The 12,783-nt window shown below is 44.5% G+C and overlaps 1 protein-coding gene across 3 annotated transcripts in view; it reads right to left on the reverse strand.

The window, feature by feature from the left end:
- MBTPS1 (membrane bound transcription factor peptidase, site 1) overlaps positions 1 to 12,783 on the reverse strand; it is a 65,357-nt gene that overhangs the window by 36,166 nt on the left and 16,408 nt on the right. For 2 of the 3 annotated variants that reach the window (XM_045382371.2, XM_005592661.4), the window contains exons 3-8: positions 11,004 to 11,261; positions 7,511 to 7,714; positions 5,695 to 5,805; positions 5,140 to 5,249; positions 3,361 to 3,477; positions 2,490 to 2,557 (exon numbers count right to left, since the gene is read on the reverse strand). In XM_045382371.2, coding sequence (XP_045238306.1) covers positions 2,490 to 2,557; positions 3,361 to 3,477; positions 5,140 to 5,249; positions 5,695 to 5,805; positions 7,511 to 7,714; positions 11,004 to 11,261 — 868 coding nt within the window. Of the gene's footprint in view, positions 1 to 2,489; positions 2,558 to 3,360; positions 3,478 to 5,139; positions 5,250 to 5,694; positions 5,806 to 6,149; positions 7,715 to 11,003; positions 11,262 to 12,783 lie in introns of all 3 variants that reach the window. The other variant, XM_074027669.1, reaches the window with a different exon arrangement.

The raw sequence follows: 12,783 nt of genomic DNA on the forward strand, positions 1-12,783 counted from the left end.
CCATTCTCCTGCCTCAGCCTCCCGAGTAGCTGGGACTACAGGCGCCCGCCACCTCGCCCGGCTAGTTTTTTTGTATTTTTTAGTAGAGACGGGGTTTCACTGTGTCAGCCAGGATGGTCTCGATCTCCTGACCTCGTGATCCGCCCGTCTCGGCCTCCCAAAGTGCTGGGATTACAGGCTTGAGCCACCGCGCCCGGCCTAAACTCTTAAAAAATAAGAGAAGGCATTAAGAAATCATTGCTGGTACTGAAAAAGAGGGAGCTGAGGCTGCAGGCTCGCTAGCACCACAGAGCGCAGGACCCAGAGAAAGAGACCACAGCAAAGCGGAACGGAGGATGTGTGCCTCGCTCCCAGAGGAGCTGACATATGCACGTTACTGTCCTCAGACCAGCCCTGGGAGGAGTCCCACCAGATGCCCGAGCAGAAAAAACCACACCCGCCACAAGCTGGGCTGCTGTGATCATATGCCATGTCCCATCACTGCAACAGCCAGCAGGTGCCCAGGTCTGTGTGAGGCAGCACGAGCGTACTAAACAAGGTGGAGACGGGGCCTTCCTTGCAAGGCTCTGCTCCTCCAACCCACTATAAACTCACAACTCTGATAAGAAGCTATCGAGTGCAACCACCCACAAAAGCCACAGGGTTTCAGAACGGCAGCCAGCATGTGAGAAAGCAGTCAGAATAGTATGTGAAAGAGCTGACAATCCAGACAGGCGTGGCCAGGAAGATGGGCAGAGGGACGGGGTGCGGAAGACCTGAAAGAAACAGAAGGCGGACGCTTATTCCAGGAAGGTGTGTGTGGGGAAGTGGAAGATCAAGGGGAACCGAGATTCTGGCTGGAGTTGGCCAACTACGGCCCATGGGCCAAACCAGCCCACACCTGTTTTTGCAAATACAGCGTTCCTGGAACACAGTCATGTTCATTTACATATAGATCACCCACAGCTGCTCTCACACCATAAAGCCTAAACTATTCATTATCTGACCCTTTATAGAAAAAGTTTGCAATTCAGTCCGGAATACTGAAGACCTTGAAAACCAAAAGAAAAATGTGGATTTCATCTATTAGGCAATAATAATCCGCTGCAGATTCTTGATTAGAAAACTGCTAGAATATGTTTGAACGGTAGAAATACACACAAAACAGAAAGAGAGCAGCTGTCATTCACAGAGCATCGTCGGCATTCATGGTGCTCTCCTCCCCGCACTGTCTGATTTCAGCCTCACAGGCACCATGCGGGCTGCTCTCTGCTCCCATGACAGGTGAGGGAGCTGGGGCTCAGAGAAGTGACGGTGCCTCAGCTGTAAGCGGCAGGTCGGACTTGTCTGCTTCCACACCTACTTTCATCCCTGTCCATGCTGGAAGAGCTGGGGTGGGAAAAGACTCAGATAGGAAAACAGGCTAGGAAACACTGACACCCAGTGACTCTGAACTGGTGAGTGCCAGCCATGAGTGGGGACATCAAAAATGGGACGAACATTTAAAAAGGAGACAAGAACACCTGACGAGATGACTTAATAACTGGAGTTTGTCACGGCAGAGCTACAGCAAGGGTATGTTAGTGCCACTTGCATCTATGGCTCCTGATACGTATCACTGATGCCACAGCAAAATCCAGAACGCTGGACCTCTAATGAGGGTTAGGATCATTTACTCAACTACCAGGCTAGAATCCTATGAATGCCAATATCCACGTTTTCTGAGATATACAAACATGAACTTCACATAGCTTCACCTCCTATTACACCCTGGATTTGCATAAAGCATCCTACAGAAACTGAGCACAAGAAATGACTTATAAATATTATCTAGAGAATAAAACGAAGCTGCTGGTGGAAAGAAAACTGAGACCTCGAACCAGACTGGAGTGTACTGGCTGGGATTCAGTGGCAAATGTTTCACATCTCGTGCTGCTTAAGTTCAGCACGAAGGCCCCCCTGTGACACCGTCCTCCCTGCCTCCCTCCTACATGATCCCTCTCATCAACTCCCAAAGCACTGTCCATGTTGCCATCAGGCCCGCCAGCACTTCGTCCACGAACGAGTGTCACTGTGCTCGCACCTGCTCTTTCAGAGATAGGCAGAAACCTCTTCCGTTTGCCTCTTTACCCCAGTGCTTCGCACACAGATCTCATCAACACTGCAGAATCCCTTTCTAATAGATTCACTTTTCTGATTGATTTTTTTGGGGAAAAAAATAGTAGAATAAAAACTTTAGGCTTCTAAATTACTATTTGTAACAAAATTTTAAAGACATATAAATAGAAGGAAGACTGGCCTTGAGGTGACAACTGCTGAGGTGGGTGGTGAGTACCTGGGTGTTCATCATACATCCTACAGTATTTTTTTACATGAGGAAAACATCCTTAAGACAAAGTTTTAGACAGATATAAACAGGTAACCATAGGTGAATACACAAACAGATAACACTTTTTCAGTTATTTAAGGGGGAAAAAATCCCCAAGGTCATCCCTGCTGGGGCTACTTACCCATAAAGAGGTCCGTCATTGCCAATAGCAGAAACCATGATTACGTTGTTAGCTGTTAATTCCCACACCTACAAAATGAGCATTTATTTAATGAAAGTATACCACTCTTAATGTATAATTGTCCAAAAAAAAAAAACAAAAACAAAAACAACCATACACAACATCAAAAAACAGTTCTAAAAAAGCAGCACTGAACCATTATAAAGGTGGATGTGCTGGCAACTTGCAGGCTTAGAGAATACCACCCGGGACGGAGAAGCACGCAGCGCACAGAGCAGATGCTGACTTTCTAGTCACTTTCAGGAAAACACAAATTGCATGTTTAGGTAAGAAAGAATCGGCAGGGCATGGTAGCGCACGCCTGTAATCCCAGCACTTTGAAAGGCTGAGGTGGGTGGATCACCTGAGGTCAGGAGTTGGAGACCAGCCTGGCCAACATGGTGAAACCCCGTCTCTACTAAAAATACAAAAATTAGCCGGGCATGGTGGCAGGCGCCTGTAGTCCCAGCTACTTGGGAGGCTGAGACAGGAGAACCGCTTGAGCCCGGGACGCGGGTTGCAGTGAGCCAAGACCACGCCACTGCACTCCAGCCTGGCCAACAAGAATCAAACTCCATCTCAAAGAAAAAAAAAATCCAAAAAAAAGAACCAGCAAGGCACCATGTACTCCTTATAAACACCTACTCTAAGGCCTCTAACCCACTCAACTTATGACATGCACATCACTGAAGCGCACGTCATTAGCCATCTGTTCTCACAAAGCTGTCACCACCTGGATGAAAAGCTACCAACACACTAGATATGATGCAAAGTTGGGCTGCGAAAGAGCAGGAGCTGTCACCCAAACCCTGTGTGCAGTGACTCCACAAACCTTGTCAACAAAGGGATGATCCATGAAGTCCGGGCCGCCGATGCTGAGGTTTAACACGTCAATCTTCTTTAAGATGGCATAGTTGAAGGCGTCCAAAAACCAAGATGTGTAAGATACCTAGTTAAATATTAAAACAGTCTGCTTAGTGTTTCAATTAAGTCTTAAAGAGCTAGGACAGTTTTTATTTCTAAGGCTCTTAAAATCATAAAGTATTTCCCTCAATTTTTTTTTTAACTTAAAACCAGAAATAAATCCTGAGTATGCATAATGCTCTGGAGAGTAAAATACAACACCTAGAAGTTCTAAGTCCTTGGAGCTGAACCTAAGGAAGAGACAGCTGTGTTCTGCAGGTGGCCTGTCTCTCCAGGTTAAATGCACAGCTCTCCACACAAAGAATGCCTTCCTAGAAAACACCCACGCTTCCAACTGCCCCTCTCCTCTCCTGTAAAAGGACTCATCCCAAGGCACTTCTATGAAGTTAAGCATTTTGGAATAGTTCAACTTATCTATCTAACCTTCTTCATTCCTAAACAGACTGAAGGACAAACGGCAGCGGTAACAGTTATTTCATAGTATTAGTCCCCTGATGTTCAAATGCTCCTATGTTCCTTACAAAAGGTACATTACTTTGTGGATCACCTTCAGCTGTTGCTTTTTTAAAAATATAAAATTAAGGTTACAGTACGAAGAGAAGCAATGCAATGATTAAGATTATGTTTTTAAAAGACTTTTAAAAGACCACGTATCTATATTTTGTTACATACACCAAAGAAATTCTAGAAGGAGGTATAAGAAAGGAACATCAGGCCGGGCGCGGTGGCTCAAGCCTGTAATCCCAGCACTTTGGGAGGCCGAGACGGGCGGATCACGAGGTCAGGAGTTCGAGACCATCCTGGCTAACACGGTGAAACCCCGTCTCTACTAAAAAATACAAAAAACTAGCCGGGCGAGGTGGCGGGCGCCTGTAGTCCCGGCTACTCGGGAGGCTGAGGCAGGAGAATGGCGTAAAAACCCGGGAGGCAGAGCTTGCAGTGAGCTGAGATCCGGCCACTGCACTCCAGCCTGGGCGACACAGCGAGACTCCGTCTCAAAAAAAAAAAAAAAAAAAAAGAAAGGAACATCATCACACAAGAGACACGGGCAAGTGAGGAAAGAACCTGCTGGACAGGGACAGGGGTGGGGGCCTCACTGTGTTACCTTTTGACATTTCTGAGCTATGCATTAATATTCAAAAATTAACCTTAAAAAATAAATGATGAAAAAAGAAACAAATACTAGGACCCTCTCCCTTTTCTATAGTTTCCAAATGAAGAGTGAAGGAATAAGGCTTGTAAACTCACATTACCCAACACAATGCCAGGTGTGGGGACACAGAGGTAAATAAAACAGCTGAAGGTGGTAGGAACCCAATCAGGGAGGCAAACACACTTATTCTATGTGCAACTGTTCTACTCTATCATGCAGACACCCGACCCAGGGCACAGAGGTCTGGGGAAGCCTGGAGGTAGAGAAGAAACAAGGGAAATCAAAGAATCGTTGTAAGTAGTAGCCTCAGCAGGGTCTTCAGTGTTCAAGTTAGGTTGACACAGTGGTTGGTGGGAGAAGGGTGGAGCTACCCAGGAGGCAGAGGAACAGTAAACTGGGCACGTGTGCTGCGGTATGAATGGCTCAGCGTCACTGACGTGCACTCCTTTTACACAAGTGTGTAAAGTCCAGTGATTCTGCTTTTTACATTTCAGTATGAATTCCTCAAGTTTCAGGGGTCCTCAAAACACCTACCTGATTATTGGTAAAGACCCTGAAAATGTGAAGCTCTGCATCTGGAGCAAATCCTTGGCACTCCCTCATGCTGGCTATCACACCTGCCACGAATGTACCATGGCCCAACCCTGTAGTCCATAAAGAAAACAATCCCATTAAACACACTGGATAGCAAGTGCCAGGATGCAACATTCCAGGCCATGAGTTTCACAGCCTTCCATTTCCAAGTGCTGGAGAGAGAAGGGCCTCTGCTGCCGCTCTATGATCCCCTTGGACATCACTGGCACAAGCACCCCTTCCAGGTCTAGCCACCTCCCGGCTCTTCCGGACAGGGAGCTGCCCCCGCAACAGGCATCCCCACTCTCTCCTGAAGCGCTACTTCCCGACATCCTCTGAGGTATTCAGAGCAGTTTCTGCCGCAACAAAAGGCACAGTAACAACTTGGGCTTGTCTGAATAATTGCTGGACAGACTGTGGAATCATGCACTAAACACACTCTCAATCAATCAGAGAGGACGGGAGTGATGTCCTACGTCCACACATGACCACGTTCTCACTGCCACTGAGACCCACCATCGTCCAGCGTTCGCTCGTTGGTCCAGTTGGTTCTCTCCTTCACATTTTTGAAGTGGGGATGCTTCTCGCTCAGCCCAGTGTCAAAAACAGCAACTCTTACGTTAGCACCTTATTCGGAAAAGAAAGCAAACACAATCATGTCTGAAGAAATCATCTTTTTGGATTTTGCCTGTAAAATACATTCTTTCCTGGGACCCACAGAAAATGACATCCTGTGGAAGGCCAAAGCCTGCTCAGAGCAAACAAGTTAGGCCAGCTGCTCCCAGGGTCAGCCGGCTAAGCCAAGGCCAAGCAAAGAGGACAGCAGGAACAATGCCATCATCTGTCGCCAAATAAGATTTAAGGATAAGCAGAAAATCCTTCTAGACCCTCCTCAATTGCCACCAGCACTCAGGATGGAACCACCCCTTCCACTCCTAGCGGGCTTCTCAAGGCTCCAGGATGGCACCTACCAACACTCTACTTCTGGCAGTTTATCACAGGTCTCCACCCCCGCTTCTCAGAGGCCCTGCAAAACACTCACAAACCACACAGCCAAGGAGCAGGACACAGAAAAGGGGAAAAGAGGGAACCATTCTTATTCCTGACAAGGACAGCAGTTTACTCCATGCAGCTCATTGATAAAACAGCAAACGCTGCCACGAGGAACAGCTAACACCACATGGCGCTCATCACACCTAAGAAAAATCACTGCAGCGTACACTTTTCTAGAATAGTAAGTCTATTCCAGATACTGGCCAAAGCCATCAACACCAATGTGAAATACAACTGGCCTGTCCGACCAAAAATTCTAGAAAGTATCTAGAAAAAGTACAGAATACCTGTATGACTTAACAGCTAACCAGTGTAAAGAGGGTAATGTCTTTCTGGCAAAAGGGCTGTGTACATATCAGTACTATGCTGAACAATCTATTAAACTGAGATAAATATAAAAATCAATGCTACTTTTAAAAAATGCACACACAAAATCAGAAACCATTTGGTTTGGGGGGAATAAAAAACTATTTCTGACGATTAGAAAACTTGTTTTGTGAAGGAGTTCTCACTCTAAAAAGGTAAAACCATGGGGAGACACACATTTTAATGAAATGCCAGTCCACCAGGTATTAAAAGTTGAAGTATCTCAGACATTTTGGAGGGCAGGGTGCCAAGGAGATCAAAGGAGAGGTAAGGGTCCCTAAGTCAAGGAGATACCAGAAAGACACCTAGGCAAACCGAGATTTCCTGGGAGCAGGTGAAACTGGTTTACATTTAGAAGGTAAAAATCTTCATATTAGATAAAACAGGAATGTTTTGTCATGATGAATCAGCAAAGGAAAAACCCTTATCGTTCTGAGTTTTATCTCACAGGACATGATCATTAACACCGCTTTCTGTTCCCAAACAAATCATTAGCAGGTTGATAGTCAATTACTTAGTCACTCTGCATTCAGGGCACCAAATTCAAGTGATAAACTAATTTCCATGGAATTGCCCAGATCAGGGACCATCTTTCCCCAAGAAGTGCCAGCAGCCGGCAGTGCTGTGCTCGTTTGTGTATGTGTCAACAGGAGAGAAGAGCTCCACAGTCTGCCTCTTCTAACCTCAGAAATGGTAACAAAAATAAGACACAAATGGTGGCAATTAGAAAAGCCACAGAAACAGATGCCTGGCATAACAGGAGTCAAAGACGAGGAGTACTTGGCTACCTTCCAGCTCAACAAATAGTAAGGTTAGAAGTGGAAGGCTGCAGGGCTTTCGCACTAGGCAGTCCCGAACACGGAATTCTTAGATGTCTGGACTTTCCGCACCTTCCCTGGGTAATAGCACACACCTGTATATCCCATCTGCCAGAGCACGTCTGCCTGCAGTGTCTGGGCAACCTGGCGCGGGATGGCTCTCAGCAGCCGTCTGCTCGAATGCCTTCCCGTAGCGTGCCAGAAGCCAGAGCCCAGGGAGAGACTGGCTCTTCGCAGGGGACGTGATGACTGCCACTTCTGGCTCCATCGGGTTTCATTGCAGGGTACTGTGGGGTCAGCTAGAGGCAAGGGAGAGGAAGGTCAGAACAGAAGAGCAAAACACGACACCCACCAGGCAAAACTATCCCAAACACAGCGAGGATTACCATTTGCCATTCTGTTTGAGGGAAAGTGGGATTATCTTCTTTTTCTAGGACAGTCTCAATGCAATTATAATTATAGAATGTTATTTAGCTGTCATATTATTCCTAAATAGTTCTCTACTTGAAATTTTCTAACCAATGTAAGGCAGAGAAAGACTGATTACATTAAATAATAATAATTTTAAGAAGCTAACTGTGATACTAACACTAAAGACAAACCTGATTTTTCATCAGCAACTTGTTCTCACTGAACCAGAAAGGGGAGAAGTTAAAGAAAATGACCCTAAGCATTCATGGAGTTTTATTTTCACTAGACGTTTCACTAGATTTCTGGGGTAGGCAAAAGCCATGTTATCCCATTGAGCATCAAATATCAACAGGACTTTAAAAAACCATATATTGCTCAATATTCTCAATATTCTTATCTGCTAGAATTTCACCTTTCAAAAAACAAAAGAACTACAAAGGAGTGAGAGACGGGGAATTTCTAAGGGTGATGGAATTATTCCATATCTTGATTTTGTTGGTGGATATTTGATGGTATACTTTTGCCAAAACTTGCCAAACTGTACTCTAAAAAGGACGAAAAAAATAAGTAAATAAAAATAAAAAGGACGAATTTTACCACCTGTAAGTCTCTTTATTTTTAAAAACCGGAGGAAAAAGGAAATACCACAGAAATGGCCTAAGAGTTTTCCCTTTACCTTTCAAAGACCATGTTACAATGAACAAGTCATATTTCAAATCAGTTTTAAGAAGAGAAAATCTATAATACTAATACAGTTCTGTTTCTAAAGCAAATCATTGTCATTTTTATTCCAGCCTTACCAAGCGACACCCATGTAAGTACAGGGACCTGGAAGCATATACAGTCACGTCAATTCTGGTAAGTAAATATTTGCACAGTCCAGCTGAAATGGTTCTTAATTGAAATTCCTATGCTGAGTCTGATCTTTCAGTCAACAGCACAGGACAGTGCTGGAGGTGCTGACTGAAGAGCAACACTGAGACCAGGAAGGGGTCTGCTCCGCTCGACCCTGCACAGGCCAGACTACACCTCCAGTATTATACTCAGTTCAGGGCTTCACAGCTTTAGAACAATTGAGAAAAATTAGTACATTCAAAGGAAAACACTTAAAATGATGAGCAGACTTGAAATCATGTCATCTGAGTAACTATGGAAGGAACTGGGGATTAGCTTGGAGAGAAAAAATTGCCAGAAGAGACACACCATGGGTATCTTCAAATATCAAAAAGACAGCTATCTTCATCATATCTTTAACTATTGTCTTGTAGAAAACAGGTAGGCTTTGTCTTACGGCCCATGGGATAGAATCAAATGGGTGGGATCCAGAGTGAGAATGGTGTCAGCCCAAAATAAAGCATAAAGCAAAACCTTCTATGAACAAGAGCCATAGAAATCGTTAACATTTGGTTACTTACAACATCCTGAACACTCTACTGCTTTCCTCATATGCATTACTTCGTGTTATCTTCATGAGAGCCCCGTGAGGTAGGGAGTATCACCTCCATTTTATGAATGAGAAAAACTGAAGCTTCAAGATGGAAAAGGCGCCTACTGCTGAATGTCACAGCTAACTTCAAGGGGCATGGGCGTGCAACGTGGGCAAGTTTCCCCTCACAGGGGTGTCAGGCACCCAGGACACATGCAGTGGAGATGGTGTCCAAGGGAATCCCACCTCCAGAGAGTCTAGGATTCTTGTGCTAAAATTAGGCAACTCCGTGTCTCCTAAAGCATTCTAGAGCTCTTTAAATAAAGTCAAGTAAAATACCACAATGTATACATTTGACTAATTGTATCAGGTTTGACTGGCTTTTATCTTCCTGGATTATTCTGAGGTGTCACTGCTTTTTAAGGAGAATAATACATAACATCTGGAGTAGCAGCAAACGCTCTGAAAAAGTCAGATGCCTGAAGTTTACACCTGGTTTTACTATGAAAATTAAACTTCTCTTCGTGTGTGTGTGTGTGTGTGTGTGTGTGTGTGTGTGTAATGCAGCAAAACCTCAGAGGCTCTTAGGCCTAAAATATGACAGATAAAGAAGAGTAACATTTTAATTTCTTCTTCCTTCTGATGAAAGAAATGATAGTAAACAATAACAGAACTAGCAATTTGTTAACCTGATTTAAGATAAACAGGAAAAAAAAATCCTTTTCCTTTGGTAATATATATCTTTGGAAAATATCATTTAATAAATATGCAATTTATTATTTGAGGCTAAACTCTATCTTGACAAGCCCAATTGTAATGAAGTAGGAAGGACTAAGCCCTGGAGAAGAAAAGGAAAAGCCAAATTCCTTCCATCCTCACACGTGCACAGCTGATGACTTAAATAAACCCAGCTGATGCATGACCATTGCTGGTCAGGAGGCTTTGAGAAAAACAAAATGAAACCCAAGGAAAACATGTTTTGCAAGAGTGCCTTAAAAAATGGGGCCGGGCACAGTGGCTCACGCCTGTAATCCCAGCACTTTGGGAGGCTGAGGATGGCAGATCACCTGAGGTCAGGAGTTCAAGACCAGCCTGACCAACATGGAGAAGCCCCATCTCTACTAAAAATACAACATTAGCTGGGTGTGGTGGCCCATGCCTGTAATCCCAGCTACTTGGGAGGCTGAGGCAGGAGAATCGCTTGAACCCGGGAGGTGGAGGCTACGGTGAGCCAAGATCACGCCACTGCACTTCAGCCTGGGCAACAAGAGTGAAACGCCGTCCTGAAAAAATAAATAAATAAAAAGAAAAACACACACACACACACACACACACACACACACACACTGAAAGAAGCAAAATGCAAGGAAGAAGCAGACGTAAGGATGCGTCTTTCAGCACGAGAAGGCAGCCGCAGCCTTGAAGTCTGAAAGCTCTGAGACGAAGCTGGCGAAAATCACTTCCAACAGAAACAAAGATCACTACCATCTACTACTGCAAACCCTCAGATTTTCTTTTACCAGAACAGCACGAGGTCTCTTTTTAAAAAATAATTCCACCCCCCTACCACCAACCCTGTGCACTAAAAAAAAAACTAAACTAAAAAATTCCTACCAGGAAAATGTTCACAATTAGCAAACTAGATGGAAGGACACAGATACTCACTGTACTATTTTTCAAGTACTCTGCACTTTGAGATTTTTCAAAGTAAATGGCAGAGACAGAAATTTGCCTACAATCACGATACTCACATTCTGCATACTTGAGGGAACGGAAGACTTTCCGTTGGGGCGTGACCCGTTTGATGTTTGGATGATCTTCAAGTGTCAGCAGCCCTGCTTTCTGTTTTTCTTTTATCTGAATCACCTCAAAATCACTAGGGTAGTCACTGGATGGATTGTTTCGAGGTATAATTCTCCAATTGTCTACTTCACTGCTCTTCAGGGCACTTGAAATAAATGAATTTCTAGCTTTGGCTGTAAAGTATCCATTGAAAGCCACAATATATTCTGAAACCAATCACCACAAACAAAAATAAGAATTTATGCACATACATTATAACATATACTACATTGTATCTAAATCTGGCAAAACAAAAATTATCTTAAAGCCCACAGCAGATGAAAGGAAAACACAAAGACTAGTTTAAATGCCTAGACAGCTGTCTGCAGAGCTTTGAGTAAAAATCATCTACGTGGGGCTGGGCGCGGTGGCTCACACCTGTAATCCCAGTACTTTGCGAGGCCGACGTGGGCAGATTATGAGGTGAGGAGTTTGATACCAGCCTGGCCAACATAGTGAAACCCCATCTCTACTAAAAATACAAAAAATTAGCTGGGTGTGGTGGTGGGCGCCCATAATCCTGGGAGGCTAAGACAGGAGAATCACTTGAACCCGGGAGGCAGAGGCTGCAGTGAGCTGAGATCACGCCACTGCACCCCTACCTGGTGACAGAGCAAGACTCTGTCCCAAATCAATCAATAAATAAATATCTGTATGAATCACCTAACCACACAGAATACATCATTCAAAACCAGATACCTGTGATATTTTTAAAAAAGCATATACCTACAGAAGTCTGAATACACAACAAAGAAATGCATATAATTTTTTTTCAAACAGGAAAAAAATTCAGAGAACTGAATGCTCAGTTAGTGTTTCTTAAAATGAAAACAATAGCAAAATTCCAGAGTGGATTAAGTGACACTGTTTGCTTAGTTCTTCACATAAACTTTAGAACATAAACATTCAGCACCTCCCAGCTCCCCATCCTTACCAACTACAATGGCACCTGTTCCAAAGAATCAAGGTGTAGGCTGGGCACAGTGGCTCATGCCTGTAATCCCAGCACTCTGGGAGGTCAATGTGGGTGGATTGCTTGAGCTCAGGAGCTTAAGACCAGGCTGGGCAACATGGTGAAACAAAAAATTAGCTGGGCAGGCCGGGCACAGTGGCTCATGCCTATAATCTCAACACTTTGGGAGGCCAAGGCGAGAGGATCACCTGAGGTCAGGAGTGCAAGACCGCCTGACCAACATGGAAAAATGCAGTCTCTACTAAAAATACAAAATTAGCCGGGCGTGGTGGCGCATGCCTGTAATCCCAGCTACTCGGGAGGCTGAGGCAGGAGAATGGCTTGAACCCGGGAGGCAGAGGTTGTGGTGAGCTGAGATGGCGCCACTGCACTCCAGCCTGGGCAACAAGAGTGAATCTCCATCTCAAAAAAAAAAAAAAAAGAAAGAAAGAAAAAGAAAAAAATTAGCTGGGCATGGTGGCAGGTGCCTATAGTCCCAGCTACTTGGGAGGCTGAAGTGGGAGATCACTTGTGCGTGGGAGGTCAAGGCTGCAATGAGCTGAGATGGCACCACTGCACTCCAGCCTGGGTGACAAGAGCAAAACTCTGTCTCCAAAAGGAAAAAAAAAAAAAGGTGTAGGTAAATAATTCATGTCAATTTCCTTGTATCATATAAGCTTACTCTACTGGGAAAACAAACTTATGCAAAGTTAATATTCATGAGCTGTGCAGTCAAC

The sequence above is a fragment of the Macaca fascicularis genome, chromosome 20 (genome assembly GCF_037993035.2).
Source record: "Macaca fascicularis isolate 582-1 chromosome 20, T2T-MFA8v1.1".
Taxonomy (NCBI): domain Eukaryota; kingdom Metazoa; phylum Chordata; class Mammalia; order Primates; family Cercopithecidae; genus Macaca; species Macaca fascicularis.